Here is a 24220-nt window from a genome sequence, read left to right as displayed (position 1 = left end):
TTGCTCTCATTTAACGTTACAATTTTTATATCTTAGGTCCGAAGTTAGAGAAAACTGTACAAAACATTTGCAGTAAATGAAATCCTAGCTCCTGCAAAGGAAACTACCAGGCCTTAGGGCACAAGCTCCTGGGTCTAAGAACTGAACTAGAGATTCCTTGTGTTCAAATGTCAGCACAGTCTATGAGGCCTGACCCCCGCCCCCCCCCCCCCCAGTTTCCATTTATTAAGGGTTCAAAGTGCAAAGGCTTTACAAGGATCCTGCATTGTCTTTGGGGACTCACTATAAAATTAGTGTAAAAAAATCAATAATCTAAAACAGAATGATCTCAGGAATGACACTCTGATGGGGAGGGTAGAGAAAGACAGGGAGGGAGGAAGAGAAGAGGAAAGGAGGGAGAGACAGGTATAGGGAGAAATGGGGAGGGAAAGAAGGAGAAAGGAAGAGGGAGAGAAGGAGAGAGAGAATGAGAGAATGCATTCTTTAGTTTTTCTTCTCCCTGATGGAGAAAGCAAATGAGCCCAGCAAGACTGTCACGATTGCTGGTGACACCCAGAGTCACACAGCTCCCTTGGGACTTCCTCCCCCTGCACCCTAAGTCTCACACATACCAAGAATCCTCTGCCCTCTCTAAAATATTTCCTGAGAAAGATACCATAAGGAACGTCCAGTGTGAAGGGACCTGGAGACAAAAGCACCATGGCTACGGGGTCTGCTTGTATAAACACAGACTCAGAAAACCTCAGCCCACCCCTCCCAAAGGTCACCCCCCCTTCTCCAATTTATTTCTTGGCACAGGAGGATTCAGACTCAAGAATAAGGCCGCCTTTTCCAGGTCCAGGTGCATTACATACCTCCAAGGCCAGTTTTGACTTAAAACAATGACCCCCCGCCACCCAGCAGTGGACAGCCCTGTGGGGGGGCCTCCCCCTCCTCTTCCCCAGGAAAGGCCTGCTGCAGACACAGGAGGGTAAACTGAGTCCCAGACAGCAGGGGCAAGGTGTAGCAGGCCCTGCTTAGGAGGCTCCTCTGCTCAACTCCAGCTGTTTCTAAAATCGGGTTGGAGAAGGAACATTCTGGACCAGGCCCTCGGCTCCTACTCCCTCCCGATGTGAGCATACCTGAGGGCAAGGCATACAGTGGAAGAGGAGGGCTGGGGACAGGCAGGAGAGGACGGCCTCGCCAGATTGCCTGGCAGGGCTTGCGCTTGATTAGATCTCGATTCCCCGGGCTCCGAGTGGCACCCCACTCTTGGTGTGGAGTGCGTGGCTGGTGTGGAGCACAGGAGCAAGCTGAGCCATAGCTAGGCCAGGCCAGTGCTGGGCAATCCCAGGACTCAGGAAGGACTGAGGGCCTTGGCCAGCAGAGGACCAGGAGCAGAGAGGGCCAGGATTTAGCTCCCCATCAAATGAAGCGGCTCACAGGTTGGCCAAAACCTCTTTCTCAGAGGATATAAGGCAACAAAGAGCAAAGACAAGGCAGGCAGCCCTGAGCCCTTACCCACTGCTCCTCCTAAGGGAGGGGCACATTTGCATGTGTGCCCACACACACAGAGGGGAGGCACAGTCCATGCACCCCCCCCCCCACATGCATGGATGTAGTGTTTGGTGTCTTGAAGCTAAGTAAAGGCAGAGTCCCTTCACAATGGGTCAGAGATGAACCAGAGTGGTGGTGCTGGGTGGGGGCGGGGCTCCCCATAGCAGCTTCACTTTGATTGACAGCTATCATAGGAAGGAGATGGGGGGGTGCTGGTGGGGGCGGGGCTTCCCGCAGCAGCTCCTGCTCTGCCTGCCAGCTGTCATAGGAATGAGCTGGGGGTCGGGGGATGATTAGGAGGGGGGGGTGTGTGGGTTCCCTGCTGGCAGCAGCAGCTCCGCTTTGGTTGACAGCTGTCCCAGGAACTCTGGGAAGAGCTTCTTGAAATGTGCCATCCACAAAAAAGCCCCAAGAGCCTCGGGGGGCTGTGTCCAGTGGCGGCCACCTCCTCTTCCTTCAAGTAAAGTGCGGGCACACACAGGTATGCTGTCACTGCCAGCTTCAGTCCACAAAGAACTTATTCAAAACCAGAAAGGCCCCTCTGGATAGACACAGCTCTGTGCGTACTCTCCTGCTGCTGCTTCTTTTGAAATAAAGCCACAAACGCAGACGTTCTAGACCGATGTCTCCGACTGCAAGCGAAGGACAAACCTGTGGGACTTGGGGTCCACGAACTCCTCGGAGAGGACAGTGAAGGGCATCTCCCGCACGCTGACCACCAGGCTGAAGTCCAGGCACTTGAGGACAAACACAATCCCGTCCCGCAGCCCGCTCGTCACGGCCTCTTCGCTGACTAGTCTCCACTGTGTCGCCAGCCAGCGGTCCCTGTCGTACTGCAGTGTGGGGCCCGCGCTGAGGTATCGTTCTAGAAACGCCTAGAAGCAGAGAGACCGGCTTAGGAGAAGGCACAGAACCCCCGCATCCTGTGGTGGGCCCAGGGCTGAGGATGGGGTGGCTGGTATTGATGTGTGCCAGGGGCCCTCGAGTCCCCTGGGGACTTGGGCCTCACTGGGAACTCCTGGGTGGCTGGGGAAGCCCAGGCCCAGGGGGCACTCAGGAAAAGCCAGCTGAATACACAGACACATGTGCTGCCTCTGTGGCTCGAAGGGTTGGGGCAAGGGTAGAGGCCGGCTTCCAGAAAGCACTCACATCCCCCGTGGCATGTGGGGTTGGCACGAGCAATTTTTTTTTTTGCCAGTCCTGGGGCTGGAACTCAGGGCCTAAGCACAGTCTTTCGGTTTTCTCACTTGAGCCACAGCACCACTTCTGCCTTTTTCTATGTATGTGGTACTGAGGAATTGAACCCAGAGCTCTGTGCATGCTAGGCAAGCACTCTACCACTAGGCCACAATCCCAGTCCCGGTTTCTTATTTCTTGTATTCGCATGTACATTGGTCCTGGGGCTTAAGTGCAGGGTCTCGAGGCTCACTTAGGTTTTTCTGCTCTACTTCTAGAGTTCTACTGGTTAATCAAAGAGTCTCCCCGACTTGGCTTCGGTTGCCTTCAAACCTTGAACCTTAGAACCAGCTTCCTGAGGAGTCAGAGAGCCACCAGCTCTCGGTGTGAGCAATGGTTATTTTTATGTTGGACTGACTTCATCCCTGGCTAAGCCAAGCGACAGCCAGACCAGCATCCACCCTACTCGTCCTGTGTTCCAGCTCGTCGGGACTCCGCTGCATCCTTCTGACCTTCTGGGGTGAAGGTCACTGCATTTTTCTTTGGGGTGGCTGACAAGCTCCGGTTGGCTCAGGAGGCCCTGCGCGCCTGGGGCCCAGCAGGGGGCGCTGTGTGCGCAGGCGGGCAGTCCACATCTAGGTTACTCAGTGCCCAACACAGCAAGAGCACCACGCAAATACACCTGACACCGCATTGTCCCCCAGCAGTGACAAGAGAAGACTGTATGTGGCTTTTTTCCCCCACCGACTATTTATTGCTTGGGATTTCCAGATGTGGAACCCTCAGGAGAGGAGGTGAGGAAGAATAACTTTTCCATTAGTTCCCAAAGGCCAGCAGGACAGACAATGTCCTTATACAGTCCCTAAACACAGTCTCTATCGTGAAAAGCCAATGCATATTACATGTGGGTACACATTCCACACAAACACTAAGCCATACTGGCTTGCACGAGTTATGTACAAAGTAACACTCTACTGTCAAAGAGGGAAGCAGTTACATAGCAGCATGTTTGCAACACCAGACAATTCAGTGATAGAGCCAGGATTTGAATCGGCTGCTCTCTGAAGTCTATGGGATTCTTATCTCCAATTAACCAGCAAAAAACCAGAAGTGGTGGCAGAGTTCTAACCTTGAGAGAAATGTTAAGACTGTACCTGGGCCTTGAGTTCGAGCTCCAGTACGTATATACACATACACACAGAAAAATTTAGCTGTTCGTCTAAGTTCTAATCATCACTCTACAATAAGTCCAGGTAGAATTCCTTCCCCTGCTGGAATCCAGAGTCCTCTGAGAGCCACATTCAAAAACAACTGCACTGCAGTGATACTTGCACCACTGTGATAGGAAACGTGGAAGAATCACTAACTCTATCCGTAGGGGTTTCAGAGGAACAGCCTGTGACTTATCCTTCCCATTCTACTTTAACACCTGTAAATCCCCAAATGAAAAAAATGCTCCAAACCCTGAAACTTTTTTTTGAGCATGAACACAATGTCCGTAGTCTAACGTTCAATGCCACACAATAACAAACTACCCCATGCACGAGTCCTGGGAATATTGTGTAAAAACAGCCTCCAGGCTCTGTGGATGGGGGATATGGAAAGAGCTAGCGTGTCACACATGTAGATGGGGTCTCCCTCATTATAAGCCCGAACGCTCCTCGTTCTGAGCACTTCCCTTGGGGAGACAATCCCGCCCGCTGGGCCCAGGGGGCAGGGGTGCTTGGGACAGGAGGGGCCCACACACCTTGGGGGACATGCTGTGGGTGATGCAGAAGGCCAGGTGCTGGAGGATGCCTTCCATGCTGTGGTAGTGCTGTTGGCGCGTGGTGCGCAGGTACTTCTGCAGCGCCCGTGCCATGGACGGGAAGATAGCCTGTGCTGCTTCCCGGGGGTCCAGCACCTCCCCTGGGGCCTTCTGCTGTTCCTCCGCCTGGAGACGCTGGATGTGCAGGAAGGCCTCTTCCACGGCCACCACCAGCCTGGAGGGATAAACACCCATCAACGCGATGCCCACCCCAGGGCCTGGCTGGAGAGCGAACCTTGCAGGTCGCAGAGGGCCGCCTGCCCTTTCTGCCATGGCCTGCTCCACCACCAACCTGCCCAAGGCTGCCTCGCTGCTCCTAGCCATGACGGCTGACCAAGAGCTGGGGACAGGGAACAAAGAAGAGAAGAGCAGGCACAAGAGGGAAGATGAGCCAGAGCCGGTAGCTCACGCCTGGAATCCCAGCTACTCGGGAGGCTGAGATCTGAGGACTGGATTTCAAGGCCAGCCCAAGCAGCAAAGTCATGAGATTCTCAGCTCCCGTCGACCACCAGAATACTGGAAACGGAGCTGTGGCTCAAAGTGGTAGAGTATCAGCCTTGACAGCACCCCTGCCCTGGGCAGGCACAACACAGAAAGAAAAGAAAGGGCCGTGCCTCGCTCTCCGCTTCTTCACCCGCCGCTCGTGCTCCGCCTCCTCGTAGTACAGCTGGTTGTGGCTGGAGTCCCTGCGCCGGGCAGCCGCTGCAATGATGGCCCGGGACTGGCCCGCCGTGTTGTTCGCAGGGCCTGTTGGGAGAAAAGAGCAGAGGGGACAATTTTAATGCCAATGGCGGAGACACAGCTGAGGACACAGCGTCTCCCAGGCCCCACTGCCATGCTGAGCTGTGCACAGGGGCCTCGGGTGACCTCCCAGAAGGTACAGCACCCACGTCCCCAGTCACACAACCAGGCCAGGCCTTCCAGAACTCCAGCCCTATGGGGAGGGGCGGGGCAAAGACCTGCACAGGACAAGCAAGGAACGAGGCCCAGAGACACGAGTGTCACTGACCATCTGCTGCGTAAACCTCCAGCCTGGCCACAGGGGCGGCTCGGAGGTCACAGGTCAGGAAACAGTGAGAGAATGTGTGGGGTGGAAGACCAAGAAAGAAGGAGGAAGCCCGGGGACTGATACTATGACCATATGGGACAAGCTAGGCTGGACGCCACTGGCCACAATTAGTAGAGAAACCCCAAGGACATGCAGAATGGCCCACTTAATTATTTTACTGTTTTCTGACAGTACTGGGGCTTGAACACATGGCCTCATGCTCTCTCTTGGCTTTTTCAGCTTAGACTGGTGCTCTATCACTTGAGTCACAGCTTTTTGCTGGCTACTTGGAGATAAGAGTTTCGTGGACTTTCCTGTCTAGGTTGACTTTGAACCCCAATCCTCCAGATCATCCCAGCCTCCTGAGTAGCTAGGATTACAGGTGTGCACCCCAGCTGCCATTTCTTCCCCCATGTGCCAGGAGGGCCTGGCAGAATGTCAGGTTGCCTGTGGGACACCTGTCTCTTGGGTAACTTGGTTTCACCAGTAGAAATCTGCTAAGGTGTCAGATCACTGGTGATACAGAGCCCCCCCTTCAAGACTCACATCTGATACACAAAGTGAAATACCTGGAAACCCCAGGGAGGACAGGGTCACCGGCCATGCCCGCTGAGCGGCCAGCGAAATCCTGCTGAGCCAGCAATGCTCCTGTTCCGAGCCACAGTGCCCGTGGGACATGACACTGTATCTTGTTTCTCCATCTTCACCACCTGATACTCAGAGACCAAGCGTGGGCCTGCGGCCTCCTGCCACCCCTCGCCAGGACTGGGAGGTGGCATGCCAGATGCCACAGCGACTGAGATTTCCAGGCTTAATGAGTGTCTCCCTCTCTCCCTCTGTCTGTCTCTCCATCTGTCTCTCTCTCTCTGCGGCTACTGGGGCTGGAACTCAGGGCTTTGCAATCTCCCTTGGCTTTCTCATTAAAAGCTGGTACTCTACCACTTGAGCCATACTTCCAGCTTGTTGGTGGTTAATTGGAGATAAAGAGTCTCATAGATTTTCCTGCCTGCACTGGCTTTGAACCACCTTTCTCAGAACTCAGCCTCCCGAGTACTTTAGGATTACAGGTGTGACCCCTGGAGCCCAGCTCCTAAAGTAGCTTTTATAGCAAGTGAGCACAGCAGGAATCAGAGACTATGCCTCAATTGTTTCCAATCAGAAAAATTCCCACAAAAATAAAGTGTCAGTCAACAACCTTCAGAAAAATATGTTTGCCTCCTTAAGGAGAAAAGAAACTCTGAGCTAAGAAAAGACCCCAGGTGGTCTCATTCACCTACCGTCCACGTCGTAAACTTTCAGGCCGGCCATGTGTTTGACTGCTCGGGATTTGGAGGCTGTTAAAAGGTTCGGGTTATAGATGGAGAAATCTTTGTAGTAATTTTCCAGAACCACCAGAGCTGCTTGCTGGATGCTGGGAAAAGAGGGCAAAATTAATGCAGAGCTTCTTGGAATCTACAAGTTTAGAATGTGGGGGGGCTCTTCTGACGACAGACAGAGACAGACAGACAAGACAGAGACACACATACACACACACGTCTCCAGGGAGAGAATGTGGCTCACCCCTATAATCCCTGCAATCCTAGTTTTTCTGTTGACTAAAATCTGAGCATCACAGTTCAGAGCCAGCTCAGACACGAAAGGTCTGTCAAACTCCTATCTCCAGTTTTCCAGCAAAAAGCCAGAGGTGGAGGTGTGGCTCAAGTGGTAGAGTGCCAGCCTTGAGTTTGCAAAGGCTAAAGAATAGCACCTAGGCCTTGAGTTCAAGGCCCAGTCCTGGCACGCGTGCGCACATGCACACACACATGCGTGCACACGCTCACACATACACACATGTCCAAGCACCATGGTTTCCACAGTGGCTCACATATCCCACAGGAAAGCTGGAGCTCTGGCGGGGACTGACTTTCCTGACTGAGGAGAGGATGGGCGGGAGGAGCGGCAGGCGGGGCTGCCAGGACTCTCAGGAGGATGTCCACTCGGGTCCAGCAGGCATTGTTCTGGGGTCTACACAGCAAACACTGTGGTGCTGGGGTTGCCGGCTAGAGACTCAGGGCCCCCTCTGCCCAGCTCCCGCTAGCACTTGCTTTACGAGTTTCCCACAGGTCCACAAGTCTGCTGCCCTCCTGAGCACTGCAGGCAGGGCAGTGCTTCCTAGACCTACCGGTAAAGACTTCATTATCACCACCATGTGGGGTGAGGGAAGGTGGCCTGGGAAAGCAGATCGAATCAACCACGTGGATCAAGTCCAAGACAGTCAAGAGCCATCCCACTGTGAAAGTACTGGTCATTCCAACTCTCAGGGCACGCTGGCCATTCTCATATTTAAGAACCTGCATGTACCCAGGCACCGGAGGCTCAGGAAGCTGAGATCTGAGGACTGAGGTTCAAATCCAGCCCCCGACAGTCATATCCATGAGAATTTATCTCCATGTACTCCAATTAACCCACAAAAAAGCCAGAAGTGGAGCTATGGATCAAGTGGTAGAGCACCAGCCTTAAGAGCAAGAGGGCAGTGTCCCCAAGGGTGGAGTCACCCCTTCCCAGGGACAGGGTCCTGACTGGTGGGGAGACAGACAAGCAGGGAGCTGGAGTCCACACAGCCTGGGGCAGATATCTTAGTACCCCAGAACCTGCCTGACAAGGACATGGGGGAGGGAGAGACAAAGGAACGAGGAAGTGAGGACAAAGGAATGAGGAAATAAGCCAGGACCGCAAATTCTTGGTGTCAGAACTTTACCAGACACAAGAGAGGAAGCCAACCAATCAGAAAGCCGTCTTTGGGGACTGTAACTCTCCTAGTTTAAGCCTCCCATTACGGGTCCCCAGACTAAGCAGGGGTGTAGGGTTATCACCAAGGAGCCAAAGATAAGCCAGCAGATGGGAGGCCTGGAGATCCAATTCCAGAGTTCCAAGGGGGACACAGATGCCTTAGCAACCGGGGAGTCCTTCACTGAGCAGGCCGGGCCCCACAGCCCCGCTCCGTGTTCCCAACTATTCCTGCATTAATGTACAACGATGACATGTCGTCCTGGGAAGCACAAGAAAAGTGGGACTGGAGGTGAGGCTCAAGTAGTAGAGCACCAGCCTTGAGCAGAAAACCCTAAGGCCCTGAGTTCCAGTCCGGAGGAGACCGCTCTGTCCACATGGGCAGGGGTCTCAGTGAGATCTGCCTCTTTCGATCCCAGGAACCAAGTGACATACAGCTGCCATGGGCGAGCGCCCACCTGGCATTCCACCACAGTGATGAGGATGGCATCGGCACCAGCTCCCGCCCCGGGCAACAGCGTGGCTGTGGATAGACCCGGCACGGGGGCTGCTGCCAGGGGCAGCTGAACAAACACAGGGCCTCCTTGTGCGGGCACCTGGGGCTCTCATTAAGGCCACTTCCAAGAGGCACCACAGCACCAAACCACAAACGGCAGCTCCGGGCCCACCCTGGGAGAGCTCCCACAGCAGGGCGGTTGGCAAAACCCTCCCTCTCCACTCACCCACCCACTCCTGCCCACTGTGGGCCTGGCGAAGTCTCCTCATTGGAAAGCAGCTCCTCCAGTTAAAAAAACACCCCTCCTTCTCAAGTTAAGTATGTACGAAACCACAGTTGTAGTAAATATGAACCCTGAATGGTCATTTTAAAACACTCACCAGCATCCCAGCCAATGGCTTGGACATGCCCAGAGCAGAGGGGCTGACATGGGGTGGGGGAAGGACGTGGGGGACGGGGAGGGAGGGAAGGCCCGGCTCATCTGGTACCATGCCACTCAGACAGAAGATAGGATCCGTGGTGAAATGAACTTCCCTTGTTCCTCCCTTTAAACCACAAACCCAGGGTGCAACCGGGAGAGGCAGCACCCTCTGTCAATCTGCTGGCAGCCCAGCTGTGCCTCCTGAGCCCATGGTTTCCTGGCCAGAGGTTAAAGATCACTACTGCGAGGCATCGTCCTGTCCGGGCCTGTGGCCCTGTCATGGAGTGTGCAAGTCTCGGTGGCTCACACAACACAGCGTCTCTTTCTTCTGAAGGCTCAAATCGGTTTCTCCCCTGGTGAGAACTCTCTGGTTGGGTTCCCAATGGCCTTGTGTCTATGACCTCACTCGCACACACTCATGTGTGCCGGCAAGCTCGCTGGAGCTCCCGGGTAAGGACACCAATTCAATTGGGTTAAGATCTCACCACAACCTCAACTGGTCTGTTCATGGTCCCATCTCCAAACCCGATCAGGACTTCAGCCCCCCCAACACGGCATGAGGACACATGCAGGGTGTCACAATCCACTCCAACCCAGTAATGCCACAGGCCACAGGCACAAGCTTCCACAGCTTGGAAAGTAACCATTTTGAGAATCACTGTGTGTGTTGGTCCTGGGGCTTGAACTCAGGGCTTGGGCCCTCTCCTTGAGCTTTTGTGCTCAAGGTTAGTGCTCTAACCTTGAACTATAGCTCCACTTCTAGATTTTTGGTAGTGAGTTGGAGATAAGAATCCCCAGACTTTCCTGCCCAAGCTGGCTTTGAACTTTGACCCTCAGATCGCAGCCTCCTGAGTAGCTGGGATTACAGGCATGAGCCACCAGCATCCAGCTCCAAGATCATTTCTAAAGCAAAGGATTCGTGCTGACCTTTCACAAGAACACCATGTTCAATGCTCTTACTCTTACTCTTTGTCTGAATGACTGCGCATATAAGCACACAGGAGGCTGTGCCAGGCTGCCCCGGCCAGCCCCAGACCCCTGACCACCCCCAGCTGCCATTCAACGTAGCTACAACTAAGATGCTGGGCACAGAGAGAGATAGTGAGAAAACACCTGGACAAAGTGGAAGAAGTGAAGCTCGGCCGCCACACAAGTGCAATCACACAGGGAACAGGCAAGAGCTAGAGAAGACCCTCCCAGCCCAGCCCAAACCCACACACAGAATCTCAGGAAGTGGAATGGCGGTTGTGTTAAGCCACTACCTTTGGGGACAAGATGAAAAGGTGTGAAATCTACCTCTGTGGTCCTAAGAATCGGGCTGACCTCCGGGCATTTGCTCTGCCCACTCCAGCTCTGAGCCGAGTCCAGTGGGCATGACTGCACACAGCCAAAGCTGGCGCCCGGCACAGGGCGGGCCCGGAACATGGTAAGCACTCAGGGCCATGCTGGCGAGCTCATGCATGCGTTTCCACAGCAGCAATGTGAACCCTCTACTCAAGGGCAGTGGTGGAAGCAGTGTGCCAGGGCTCAAAGCCTGGGCCCAACAATTACAAATAGGGCAAATAGTATACACCTTCACAATCCACTTAACACAGGATGCCTCAGTTTCCTCCCTCCCCACAGGACTGCTGTGAAGGCTGGGGCACTGATGATGTACCTGGCGCATAGTAAGACAGTGTTTGGCGAAGCACTGGTGGCATATGCCCATAATGCTCGCTACTCAGGAGACTGAGACTGGAGGATCAAGGTTCAAAGCCAGCCTGAGCAATAGTCTAACAAACACTTTTCTCCAAAGAACTACCAAAAAGCCAGACGTGGAGGTATGGCTTTAAGTGGTAGAGTGTTAGCCTTGAATAGAAAAGGCCCAGGACGGCACCAATGTCCTAATAAAGACCTCCCAACCAAAAACATCAAACAAATACATAAATAAAACAATGTGATTGCTCATGGTTCAAGTTTTCTTGAGCTTCTATGTCTCAGATTCAATTATACGACTTAGCATTTATTTCCCAACATTCACAATATTTCCCTTTAAAACTTGTAATACTGAGAAGTTATTAATAATTCCATGTCATTTGAATAATTCAATGTCTATATCGGTCTCTTTGTTCCTTTTAGTTTCTTCCCCAATCAAAAAGCCAAGTGTGGTTGTACACGCCTGTAATCCCAGCACTTGGAGAGTTTATGCCCATCCCCACCACTAGTCTTTGGAAAGATTGTGAAAAAATTAGCAAACAACCATAAAAGTAGGACCTGGAAGAGTGACCAGTGGGGCGTGTATGGTATGCAAGCCAGCTGCAGCACCTGCGGAGGCTCTGAAGACCCTGAGCAGGCCCCGGAGCTGGGGTCTGCTTGGGTCCTCATCAGGGTAGCCCATGGCCCCAGCTGCTCTGACCAGGGTAGGGTCAATTAAGACCTGTCAGGTGAAAGCCCTGTGACGCAGGTGCTGGCAGCCGTGTCTTAATGCATTTACGGTGCCTCACTCCAGCGGCAGCAACCTTTTAAATTTCTACAAGCTTTCAAATAAGCCCTAGATTCAATTCCAGCCACCAAGCAGGGCTCAGCAAGTGCCTTTTATGAGTGCTTTCAAGAATCCTGTCTTCTCTAAGACCAGAGAGTGGGCATTTTTTTTCTTAACTCAAAAATAGCTCAGTCTAGTCAATAAAACCACCTTTTATGCAGGAACAAGAGAATTCTCCACCACCAGGTGCCTAAGACTACAATTACTCTGCCACGAAGCCTGCATAGAGCAAGAGGTGGCCTGGGAGGACCACGAAGGGCCTGGGGCCTGGGGCCCCGCTGCCCTGCCAAGCCACACCTCCCCCCACCCCCATGCCTATACATCACAAAAGGGCTTCAGAGTTCAATTTCTGGCCCAGCCACGGCCAGGTCTGGACCAGATTTATCCCCCACACCAGGAGGCAGAGTGAAGTGTGTGTGTGTGTGTGTGTGTGTGTGTGTGTATGCACATGCACACCAATACTGAGACTTAAACTCAGGGCCTGGGCACTGTGCTGAATGCAGCTTCTCTCGAAGCTGGTGCTCTACCACTTGAGCCACATCTCCACTTCTGGGTTTTTGGTGGTTAGTTGGAGTTACGAATCTCAGGGACTTTCCTTGCCCAGACTGGAAACTCGATCCTCAGATCTCAGCCTCCTGAGTAGCTAGGATTACAGCGTGAGCCACCGGGGCCCGGCCACGCATGGCACATCACTACTGGGAGAAGCCAATGAGTTTACGTGGCTGAGCACGTGCATCGGCAGGCTTCTGTTGAGAGTGCCACGACAGGAGGATGTAAACACATGCACGTACCCACCCGCACACACACACAGGCATGCATGCCTCTCGCCCCGGGTGTCACGGCGGCTGCTGTGCGGGGGTCCCGGCTCTCCTCTCTGCCCGAGGACGCCCCTTACCTCAGGTGGCCCAGGCTGTAGACGCGGGCCTCGCCGTCGGAGGAGCGGAGCACCTGCAGGGTGAACGCGGGCTGCAGCTGCCGCAGCTCCAGCAGCACAATGGCCAGGTAGTGGATGAAGAGGAGCGTGTCCACGAGCGAGACCGCGTACTGCACGATGCCCTGGTAGCTCCGGTCCCGCGAGTCCAGAATGCGGACCCCGTAGAAGAGCCAGTAGGAGACCACGCACAGGGAGACGAGCATCAGGAGCAGGGCGCGGAAGATGAAGAGCCGGGGCACGGTGGCCCGCGGCCGGCGGAGGAACAGCGCCCAGGTGCCCAGGAGCAGGATGAAGAGCTTGAAGGCCATGGAGATGAAGAGGCCCTCGCAGATGGGGCCGCAGGGCTCGAGCTCGGCCCTCCACAGCAGGGGCGGCAGCAGGAGGAAGGCCACGGGCGTGAGGAAGACCAGGAGGCCCAGGAAGGCGGCCAGGGCCAGGTCGAGGTGGCGGCGACAGTCCAGCCCCACGCTGTCTTCCAGGTCCTTGCCGATGCGGGCGATATCCTCCTGGGAAAGGCTGTGCTCCGACGTGCCCGTGATGGCCGTGGTGGTCTCCCCCCAGTTGTCGTCCTGCAGGGACAGAGGTCGGTGAAGGGGGGTCCCAGGTAGGCACGTGGTCTAGAAAGATGGGGGCTTAGGTTTTTGCGGGGATCCTAAGCCACCTTCCATATCTGCCTCTTCAAACACACAGGCATAGCGTGGTGTCTCAATGATCATCACCCCCTGCAGGCCACAGCCCCGCCGCCAGCACCCCCCCACCCCCCACAAGACCCTCCCACGTGTGCCATGGTCTGAGGCTCCTACCTGTAGATGTGCAGAACACTGCCATGCAGGGCAGAGAGCACAGACAGGCTTTGGGTTCCCGAACACATCCACCCTCAGCCACAACAAGCGCCATCCCCCAAAACCCTGTGCCACCTTTGAGACCTACTTTACAAGCAGCTCTGCTCCCCAAACTCCTCAGGGAGCAAGCTAAGCAAGCTCCAGAATCTATTCATCATGAGATCAGCTCAAAACTTCTTTCTAAATCCTGCTTCTGAGACAAACTAAACACCAAGGGTATTGAAATAATGGCAGCTCTTTTCTTTTTGGTGCTGGTACTGGGGCTTGAACTCAGGGTCTGGATGCTGACCTTGAGCTTTTCAGCTCAAGGCTGGCACATCTGGAGCTATACCTCCTCTTCTAGCTTTGTGCTGATCAACTGGAGAGAAGAGTCTCACAGACTTTCCTACCCGAGCTGGTTTCAAATCCTGCTCCTCAGATCTCCACCTCCCGAGTGTTTGGGAATGTAGCCATGAGGACGCAGGCTGGCTTCTCTCCCTTTCAAAACTTTTGGGCAGTCAGAACAATGAGGACATTCATTAAACGAGGTCTAGTTGCTAAGATTTCAAACGGTTGGGCTGCTTCTCTGTGAACTGTGACTCTCACGGCACAACAGAGCGTGGAGACATGGCAAAGCCACAGGGATCCAAAGAGGATTTGGATCTCAGAGATTTGTATACCAGAGTTAACTCAGAAGAAAAAGAGTCTGATGTGGCTGCCAGATTGGGGAAAAAGACATCTACTTTGGAAAATTGATTCCACAGCTAAGTTGGCAAGGTAGGCCTCTCACAACTGAATAACCCCAACTCCTGTAATTCTACCAACATGATCTATGAAAACGTAGGTTGTAAAGGCACAGTATGTGGAAAGGTCTCAGCAGATAAACACACACACACACACACACACCTTCATCTTAAAAGGGAAGTATCACACACGGTTAGAGAAATTACTAGAGACAGCCAGGTGCCAACGCCTCATGCGGTCATCATAGCTACTCAGAAGGTCTCAGGATAGAAGTTCCAAGCCAGCCTGGGGAGGAAAGTCTGTAAGACTTTTTTTTTTTTTTTAATTTTTTTTTGCCAGTCCTGGGGCTTGAACTCAGAGCCTGAACATTATCCTTGGGCTTTCTCAAGGCTAGAGCTCTACCACTTGAACCACAGCCCAACTTGCAGCTTTTTCTATATATGTGGTACCCAGGAATTGAACTCAGGTCTTCATGCACACTAGGCAAGCACTCTACCACTAGGCCAAACTCCTGGCCCCTGTAAGACTCTTATCTCTACAATCAACCACCAAAGATTCACAAGTGGAGGCATGGCTCAGCTTTGAGTAAAAGAGACAAGTGAGAGTGTGAGACGGAGTTCAAGTACCAGGACTGGAGCATGCATACGCAGACACAGACACAGACAGACAGACAGACACAGACAGACACAGACACACAGACACACACACACACACAGACACACACACACACACACACACACACACACACACATTGACTATAGACAGCAGGCAGCAGCCACCAGAACTCTCAGGCATGGCTGGGTGATGTCTAGGAGGAGAGAGAATTTCACAAAAATTTAAATATACACTGATGGTCTAGAAATTCAGCTCCCAGCTTTTACCTCAAGCTAACGAAAGCACATGTCTATGAAACACCTGTCCCAGAGCTTCCCGAACAACTTCATACATAGCCACCCCCACCATGATGGGCTCCAAACTGGGGTAAATTCACTTCAGTATCACTCAGCAAAAGGTTTTAAAAATGAACTCTTGAAACACATGGGCACACAGACAAAGGCCAAAGTCCTGCTGAACGGAGAAAAAGAAATCAAAGGATTCTAATTATAACAAGTTCTCACACAGAGATAGAAAAGGCAGCTATGGGATGAGCAGGGAGACCCAAGACGATGTTGTGGAGTTTAAGTTACATGGTGTGTTCATCTGCTAAAACCTTTAAAATCTGCTGTATTACTCATAAATTTAGGTCATTTTTTTCAAAGAAGAAAAAAAAAACCTACATCAATACATTAGCAAGAGCCATACATTCAATGATACACAACTTGTTAATGCAGGGTGAGTTACAAATGGCAAACAACAATCATGTATTTGTAATAGGCTTAGTAGAGACATTGCTGGACTCTGTTGGTACCAGTCTGGTAGTCAGGTGATAATCAGTGCTGAAAGGATTACAAGTCTTTCTGTGCTGACCCCAATGCAGTTAGTTGGTCATTCACTATCTCTTTGTACCAGTACTGGGGCTTGAACGCAGGGCCTCGCCATCTCACTTGGCTTTTTTGTTCAAGGCAAGGATTGTAGTTAAAGAGTCTCATGGACTTTCCTGCCCTGGCTGGCTTCTTATTGAGATCCTCAGCTCTCAGCCACCTGCACAGCTAGCATTACAGGGGTGAGTCACCCATTACATGGGTGAATCACCATCATTATGATTCTTACCGAAGAGTTGCTTGCTAAATATGCTGTCCACTTGAAGAAGTCATACATATCTCTTGTTTAAAAAGTGTATGTGGAGAAAGCTCAAGCTCCTTCAGCATAAAAAGGATGGAAACTCTAATCCAGTCCTCAGATTTTCAATGAAGAAACTGGAAGCCTACGGAGGCTATGCCTGCCCTCGCCACCAGAACCTCCAGACACTCCTCCCCGTGCCCTGGTGGCACCAATGCCAAAGCAGCCAAGGAAGAAGCAAATGCAGTAAGCGACACCTTCCTGGCCAGTCACCAGCATCCTGGATTTATGAGAGGATGCAGACCTGAGGCACGTAAGGGTTACACCATTCCCAGGAGAGACCCCATCCATCCTCCATCGAGCCTTTCTCCATCATCCATGCATTCATCCTCCACCTACCCCTCATCCATCCATCCGTCCATCTGTCCATCGTTTATCATCTACACTTCATCCATCTATCCATCCATCCTTCCCCCATCATCCATCTGTCCATCTATTATCCATTCATCATCCATCTTCCATCTAGCTGTTCACCCACCCATCATCCATCCACCCATCCTTCCAGAGCCAAGGCAAACAGTAAAAAACAAGTACTAGAGAAATCTGTTCATGTAGTTTCGGTTCCCAGGAGCATGTGAAGTGCTCTGTAGGGCAGCAGTCTGTCTTTGTGGTTCAGATGCCCACCTGTGTGTTGTAATAGACTGATACCAGTTTATCTGTGTCTCTGTATCTTCATGCTGCACAGGCATGCTTTGCTTTGTGGGACAAGGCTGGGCATGTCTGCAGTGCAGGAGGCTCCTGAGATATGTAAACATGGCTCTCGGGAGAGCTCAGATGTTTATTTAAATCAAGGAAGCTCCCAGAGTTGGACCCAGAAGAAGAACTTGCATAATATTAAAAAAAAAAAAAACAACAACTGGCAACATTTCTAAATTGGGTAGTTACACCTAAAATCCTACCATCCAATTCCCAATTTTTCTTCTTCCCCCATTTGGTGTCAGTACTGGAGTTTAAACTCAGGGCCTGGGTACTGTCTTTTAGCTTTTTTGCTCAAGGCTGGTACTCTACTACCTGAGCTAAGCTCCACTTTCAGCTTTTTGCTGGTTAACTAGGAGATAGGAGTCTCACAGACTTTCCTGCCAGAGATGGCCTTGGACATCAGTCCTCAGATTTGTTTCCAGAGTAGCTAAGATTACAGATGTGAGCTGCACATCTGGCTAACTTCTCTCTCCTTCCTGCTTGAGACTGTCTTTAAGCCGGGGTCTCCAGAGATCCTGGCAGTGACTTCCCTTCTTCACCCTGCTCCTTTCAAATCACTCAAAGCAATCCTACTTCCAGGGAGCAGAAGCCCCCACCTCCACCCCGCCCCGATAGACAGGCTGTCCTTAGACCAACAAGAAACGGCCGGGCCACAGAGAGGCTAACTGCTGTGCTAGGAAAATAAAGGTTACCAACCCACGAGAACCTACTGCAGCAAGACACAGGAAAACGTTTGTGAGAGGACGGCTGCCTGCCACCGCGTGCCCACAGTCCACAGGGCCTGGGTCCTTACCTGCACTTCCTCTGTCTGTGTACAGTCATTTGCCAGCAGAGGCTCTCCAGGGGGAGCTTGGATGGTGACAGATTTTTCTGACCCTCTGCCATCTTTACTCCTGGGTGATTTGTGTCTCTCTCTGGTTCTTTCTCTGGAAAAGAAAAAAAAAAAATCTGTCATCTTATGCCATGTTAATGCATTCTCTAGTTCACCGAAATGTATGGCAGATTTTTGTGTGGAATCTGGGAAAATGCCACACACAGACACAGAGCACTGATACTCATTTCAACCCAGAAGTCACCTGGTCACCTGATCTTTATTATCTCATTATTGGGTTTTTTTTTCTTCCTGCCATCCCCCAACCACCATTCCTTCTCCTCCTCTATAATCGTGATCACATCTTTTTTTTGTTGTTTTTAAATGGAAACTTCAGACTTTTTGTAGCTAAGGTATATCTCTAGCTCACCTAAATTCTTCTTCTACCGAATTTAATTGGGTCAATACTGCATAATATGTAAGTTTTAGTCTAACCAAAAAATAAGAATTAAAAAAAACATATCTGGGACATTCACTTTTGGACAAGAAGAGAAAAAGGAAATTCTAAACCAGGACAGAGAATCATTTTTGTTCTCAAGTTCAAAATTAAAAGCCATTCCTGCAGGTCCTAGCTGCCCTTGGAGGGCCCCACAGAAACAAAGACAGCAGGAGACAAATGACACAAGGGTGTGAAGGTGTATGCAGATCTGTACCCCAGGTGAGCTCTCTGGGTGGTCTGGAGGCCCAATCCACAAGAAGTCCCTATGGGATGAAGCAGAGCTGGGGCCTCCTGCAGCCCCAGTAAAGCCTTGCAGAGACCAGGGTCCTCAAGTTCCCTTGGCTGCAGCCTACTTGGGCCAGACTGGGCCCACTACATGACACCAATCACACTGCCCTCCTCAACCCAGGGTCTCCACGGAGACAGAGGGTTTCTGGCATGCATGGTTTATAAACCAAGTCCAACTGCCCATTGGCTCATACCTATAATCCTAGCTATTCAGGAAGCTGAGATCTGAGGACTGTGGCTCAAAGCTATTTGACAAATCCAAGAGAATAGCAAAAAGCCAGAAGTGTGGCTCAAGTGGTAGAGCACCAACTTTGAGTGGAAAAAAAAATAAAGAAGAGCATCCAGGCCCTGAGTTCATGTCCCAGTGCCAACACACACACACACACACACACACACACACACACACACACACACACACACACACACACACACGGAGTAAATAAAGGCAATCAACAAATGTGAACCCCAGGCCTCCACATGTATCTCCTGTCCATCTGCTGTCCAGCAGGTATCTTCCTGGCACCAGTCTCCCAAGAAAGACACTGGATGGTTCCTTGGCTGCGGAGAGGTGCCCAGTGCAGGCAATCCCTTCCACGTGCCCAGAAACGACGTGTTCTGCTTAAGTCTGGTGTCATTCCAACCTGGCAACTGAACAGAGTCCCGCTGTTTAATCCAGAGATGCAACTTACAACACCCAGCACATCTTCCCTATTCCCAATTTTTAGTGCACTTTACCAAGTACTTCGCTAGTACTAAGTACTAAGTGATCACTATTGAGTACTATATCAGTACTTAGTACTTTACCAGCATGTAATACAGGTATTTTTACTAGCTTCATTCATTCCTAATAATGGCCCCAGCATGCCAGCCTTCTTGTGCCCACCTTCTAGATGAGGAAACTAAGGCGAACAGAGTTTACACGACTTCCCAAATTGTCTTAAGTGGCAGGGGAGACTCTGAATTCAAGTCTGTTGTCACTGGGGGCCTCTGTTCCAAGCCTCAGTGGTACAGTGTTAGAAGATTTTGGAGGTTGGGTGGGGATGGGGATGGAACCCAGGCCTTCAAGCCTGCCAGGCAAATGTCTACCCTGAGCCTGAGCCCACCCCCACCCCCGCCCCAGTGGAGAGAATTTACAGAGTGCATTTTCCATGTTTCCACTTTGTGCCTGTCAAACCACTAGAGCTAAGACTGCCTCCGAGGCTACACAGGCAGCCAGGCTCGAGTGCCAGGGTTGGGGTGCGATCTCAGGCCGTGCCAAGCTGTGCCCCAACTCTGGAGGTCGGGAGGAGACCTCCCACGGGCTCCACCCGCACAGCAAGTTAGACTTGCTTATCCAGCTCAAGGTCTCCTGGCTGCCGCCCCCTCTCCTAGCCTGGTCATTTCCATTTTCCTCAGTTATGTGATCAACAGCCAGGCCCCGTGCCTGCCTCCCCTCCCCTCTGTTCACAGGCCACGGTTCAGATCCCTGACGGCACTTGCTCCACCGGAAATCCAAGTCCTTCACTGAGTGTCACCTCCTGCTTTCTGACCTCACCAGAGCAGAGGGCAGGAGGGGGCACCTCCTCCACCCCCACCCCTCCCCCACCACGCTCGTGAAGAGCCCACAACCACCCAGATGTTCAACAACTGTCCTGCAGCTGCCTGTAACAACTCGGAGAAGGCAAGTGACGGCCTTCTACGGGAGAACTCAAGAAGCCTGGACGAGCCCAGAACTCACAGCCTGGTCAGACCAGCAGGCGCTGGGGAGCAGATTTAAGCAGAGTGCCCCCCCTCCACAAGACCCTGTTTGGGGGACACCAGGAACCCAAACTTCCTGGTCCCAGCTTCATTGTTCCCCACTTGGGGGGGAGCAGGAAATGATCCCAGACCCCCAGCAGCGCCTGTGGGAAAGGTCTGAAAGGCATGCCAGGAAGCCCACCTGAGCGGGCAGTGCCCTGAGAAACACAGGGGCTCCCTAACAAGAGCACTGGCATCTGCGTGCCCCCTAAACACTGTTATCAGCAGTGCTTCAAAGTAAATGGGTGAGCTGCTGTGTGTACAAGGGTAGCCTGAGCCAGGAGCCTTCTGTACAAGGGAAATGGGCAGCCACAGTGCCTGCCATGGAAGCCACTGGTTATGGCGCAGGGGTGGGGAGCAGTGGGTGGCACACCTGATACCACATGCCATCTAGACATGTGGTTCTTAATGACAGCCATCTGAGCTGGGTGCCAGCTGCTCCTGCATGGAATCCCAACTCGATGCCAGCTTGGACGGGAAAATCCACTGAGACACTTACTGGTTAATAACCCATTAACAGGCAAGTTGAAAATGGAGCTATGGCCAAGTGGCAGAGCATTAGCCTCTAGAGAAAAAGCTCAGGGACAGCACCCAGACCCTGCGTGGAAGCCCGGTGTTAGCACACGCCACCATCGCCATCCAGGGTCCAACCAGGGGTTTCCAGTTCACAGAGCAGTTAAGTCAGTGTGGCCACCAAAATGCTCCTCTGTGGCCCCAAATTCTGTAACCACAAGGAACAGCGCAAGCCACCAAGTTATTCTACAAGGGATCCCCAAAAGACAATCAGTCTATCCCCAAAGACAATCGGTCTGAGAGTACAGACGTGAGTCTGGGCTATGAACTAGGTATGACAAACACATGCACACTTGTGTCTTTCCAGTTCTGCCTAACTGGTCAGGCTCCATGTGCCTTTGCGGGGACCAGCGTTGCTCTGATTGTCTCTGCATCTATCTCCACAGGCCACCCGCCCCCCAGGAGCAGCGGCCTGCCTCAGCTGTGGGGGCACTGGAAGGACCTGCACGACAGTGCTGGAGGCAGAGGTACCCTCTTGTAGCCAGCATCCCGGATCTCCCATCCGGGCCTGCATAATCAGTGTTTCCTAGAGATTATTCATCCTGTTTCTGTGTTATCTGTTTCTATTTAGGGAGAGCTGACCCCACCGATTACCGGTTCCTTCCCTTCCCTGCCCTGCCACCCACCCGCTGCCTGTCCACTCTGCTGACCATCAGGCTGACTTCCTGAGGGCCGCACAGGACAGGCTGGCCCCTCCTCACTGTGCATGCTGGCACACCCTCCCTTCCAAAGGGAAAGCAAGCCAAGTGGGCTCAGCCACCTTCCACCTTCACCAAAGGCAGCTATCTTGCTCCACAAGCCTCTCTTCACGATGTGCAAAAGATGATCACAACATCCCACTACTGTGTGTGTGTGTGTGTGTAGCGTGTGCACACATGGCGGGTGTCAGAGGGGCTAAAACTCAGGGCCTGGGTGCTGTCCTGATACTGTCCCTTAGCTTTTTCACTTCAGGCTGACACTTTGCCACCTGAACCACACCTTCACTCCTGGCTTTTTGCTGGCTAGAGATAAAAATCCCATGGATTTATCTTCTTCAGCTGGCTTCAAACTGTGACCCTCAGATCCCAGCCTCCTGAGTAGCTAGGATTATAGGCACAAGCCGGGAGAGCCAGGTTCACGCTTGGCTTCAGCCTTTCAGGACTTGTGTGAGGGGGGGTGATGCCTCTGGGAACCCCAGAGGCCCCTGTCACATTGACATCTAACGCTCTGAGGTGAGGTCGGCCCAGGCCAGAGGGGCCCTCTCCCACAATGAACAAGGACGCTCTTTGGAGACCAAGGGTATTATAAAACCAGGCCACGGGCCTGTTGTCAAAGTTCCCCGTGTCTGCTGAGAGCCTGGCTGGGCCTCCAGAATGTCTCCAGGCCGCAGGTGTATCGAGTTCTTGCATTCCATGAGTCCTCTGGGAACAGGAGTCCCTCTCCCCTCGCTCACGCTTCATTCAAAGCCCATGGAGCCCGGGCCAGAGCAGCCTTCCCGGGACATGACACAAGCTATCACTGTGGCCAGGCCTGTTCCCAGGACCACTCCATCCTCCACGGGCCCCAGCAAAACAACCCACTACCTCTTATGCTCTCCTTCCACCAGGCAGTCCACCCGGAATTGACCTTGACGCTGGTTCTAGAACTGGTGGTGGACTGTGCTGAGGATCCTCCCCATGCTGGTCCCCTTCAGGCTGCTCTGATCACCTGATTCACATTTGGCACTTTGTCCCACTGCCTCCCCCCCCCCCCCCCGTCCCACCTCCTGCAGCACAGGTGAGTTCTGCTGTGCTTTCATGGAAAGTTACAGCCTCTTCACGTCCCCATGATGACATTGGAAAATCAGTGTGTGGAATGATCTCTCTGTGAAATACAGAAGTGGCCCAGCTCGCTGGCTCCTGCTCAGAACACTGCAGGCCACCCCTAAGCTCCAGATCCCACCCAGGCTTGTGGGGAAGGAAGGAAGTCTGGAGCATAAAATGAGTTAATAGTTCACAACAGTTGTTTCTAGCAGTATATAACAAACCTGGTTAAATTCACCCACTGGTGCTAATTTATGATTCTTTTTAAAGCCAGGGTCATTTATTTATATTTAAAACTGGTACTGGGGCTTGGGTGCAGGGCCTCGAGTACTCACTCAGCTTTAACAACCAAGGCTAGCATTCTACCACAGTGAGCCACAACTCCACTTTTTTTGCTAGTTACCTAGAGATAAGAGTCTCATGGATTTTCCTGCCCAGGCTGGCTTTGAACTGTGATCCTCAGATCTCAGCTTCCTATAAAGGTGTGAGCTACGGTGGCCAGCACAGTGGGTATCTCTGAACATCAATAGCAGGAACACAGGCAGAGTTTTGGTGGCCTCCTTCTCGGTGCTGGTTAGCTCACAGAACCTTGAAATCCTCTTAACCTCCTGCAGGGAAGGGTGTGGCCCCAGCCAGTGGTGTCATCATCTCCTGTCATCCTAGAGGTGGGTTCACCCCAGGTGACGGGGTGAGGGGGGGAGGGGGGCAATGTCTGCCACCAGATCGGCTTCATCCAAACCAGGCCTGCACACTTGAGTCCAAGGTGGGGAACAAGGGCCAGGCTGTGGGTCAAAGCCCAATGAGTCAGTGAAAAGCGATGCCTTAGCACCGGGGTTCTAACTTCCACTGACATTTCCCGCACAGCTGTGAGAAGTACCTCCCGCGAGACTTTCAGTTCCACGCAACTGGGGGAAACAGAAGGCACCCACACCAATGGTGGCTGTAAAGCAGGAATGGGGTGTAGTCACCCTCAAAGCTGCCAGCTGCCCTGTAGTACCTCCTCCTCATGCAGGAGATCAGGGCTTAGCCTTTCAGGCACCTCATCCGCTCCCCCCACCCAACAGAGTCATGGACCCCTCTCCGCTTACGTACCCCTGTCGTTGAGACTTTTTGGAATGGCTTGAGTAGTAGGAGTACCCAGAGTAGGTGGACTCCGTATCCATAGCAACGAAGGGCCTCTTCCCCAGGGAGCGTGTCTTCCTCTGGTAGTGGCCTGTGGTCCCTGTTGGCGTCAAGGGCCTCGGGGAGCCAGGGAAGCAGAGTGGGAGAAAACCCTAGGAAAGGGGGGGAAAAAGAGAGAGATCAACCCGCAGGTCTTCACGGACTGGGGGTTTACAAGGCCCCACCATCCACACTGGGCTACGTCAAGGGTGAGGCTGCCACGCTGAGGGAGCCGCTGTGCCAGGCTGGGTATCTGGGAGATGATTGGATGGGGCTGAGCACAAAACCCTATCTCAACAGCAGGCACAGGGACAGTGGGGAGACAGGTACCACCCATCTCCATACCTGGTTTCATCTCCCTCCCTCCCCCAACTCCTCACCCCCCCACCCCCACAACTGCCAGGACACAATTTCCAGGGAAACCACTTTTAAGAGTTTAAGGGATTTTGTGATCTTTTCCAAAAGTCAATTTCAAAAGTTCTTAAGTCTTTTTAATCCTGGAATCCAAACTCCTATGAACTGAGAAAATCAAGAAAAAAAAAGGGTGGCCTCACTGTCTATAATAATAAAAACATAGAAATAA

General features: G+C 52.5%; 1 protein-coding gene across 1 annotated transcript; it reads right to left on the bottom strand.

Moving 5' to 3' along the window:
- Positions 1–1475: 1475 nt before the first annotated feature.
- Vangl1 (VANGL planar cell polarity protein 1) lies at positions 1476–23742 on the bottom strand. The gene is made up of 7 exons (XM_090334088.1): positions 23569–23742; positions 17542–17674; positions 12667–13274; positions 6845–6978; positions 5134–5266; positions 4460–4694; positions 1476–2411 (listed from the first exon to the last, which is right to left on the bottom strand). Exons 1-7 carry the CDS (start codon positions 23637–23639, stop codon positions 2151–2153), a joined length of 1575 nt encoding a protein of 524 aa, XP_090190214.1. The 5' UTR covers positions 23640–23742; the 3' UTR covers positions 1476–2150.
- Positions 23743–24220: the final 478 nt, after the last annotated feature.

The sequence above is a fragment of the Megascapheus bottae genome, chromosome 6 (assembly GCF_031878675.1).
Source record: "Megascapheus bottae isolate mThoBot1 chromosome 6, mThoBot2.hap1, whole genome shotgun sequence".
NCBI lineage: Eukaryota > Metazoa > Chordata > Mammalia > Rodentia > Geomyidae > Megascapheus > Megascapheus bottae.
Note: the sequence above shows the minus strand (reverse complement) of the source record. Positions and strands in the feature narration are given on the sequence as shown.

Coding starts and splice junctions, on each gene's coding strand:
- Vangl1 (XM_090334088.1), bottom strand. CDS start 23,639: ATGGATACGGAGTCCACCTACTCTGGGTACTCCTACTACTCAAGCCAT. Junction 5,267..6,844: donor GAAAGTTTACGACGTGGACG/GTAGGTGAATGA, acceptor TTCTCCCAACAG/GCCCTGCGAACAACACGGCG. Junction 4,695..5,133: donor GTGAAGAAGCGGAGAGCGAG/GCACGGCCCTTT, acceptor TTATCCCTCCAG/GCTGGTGGTGGCCGTGGAAG.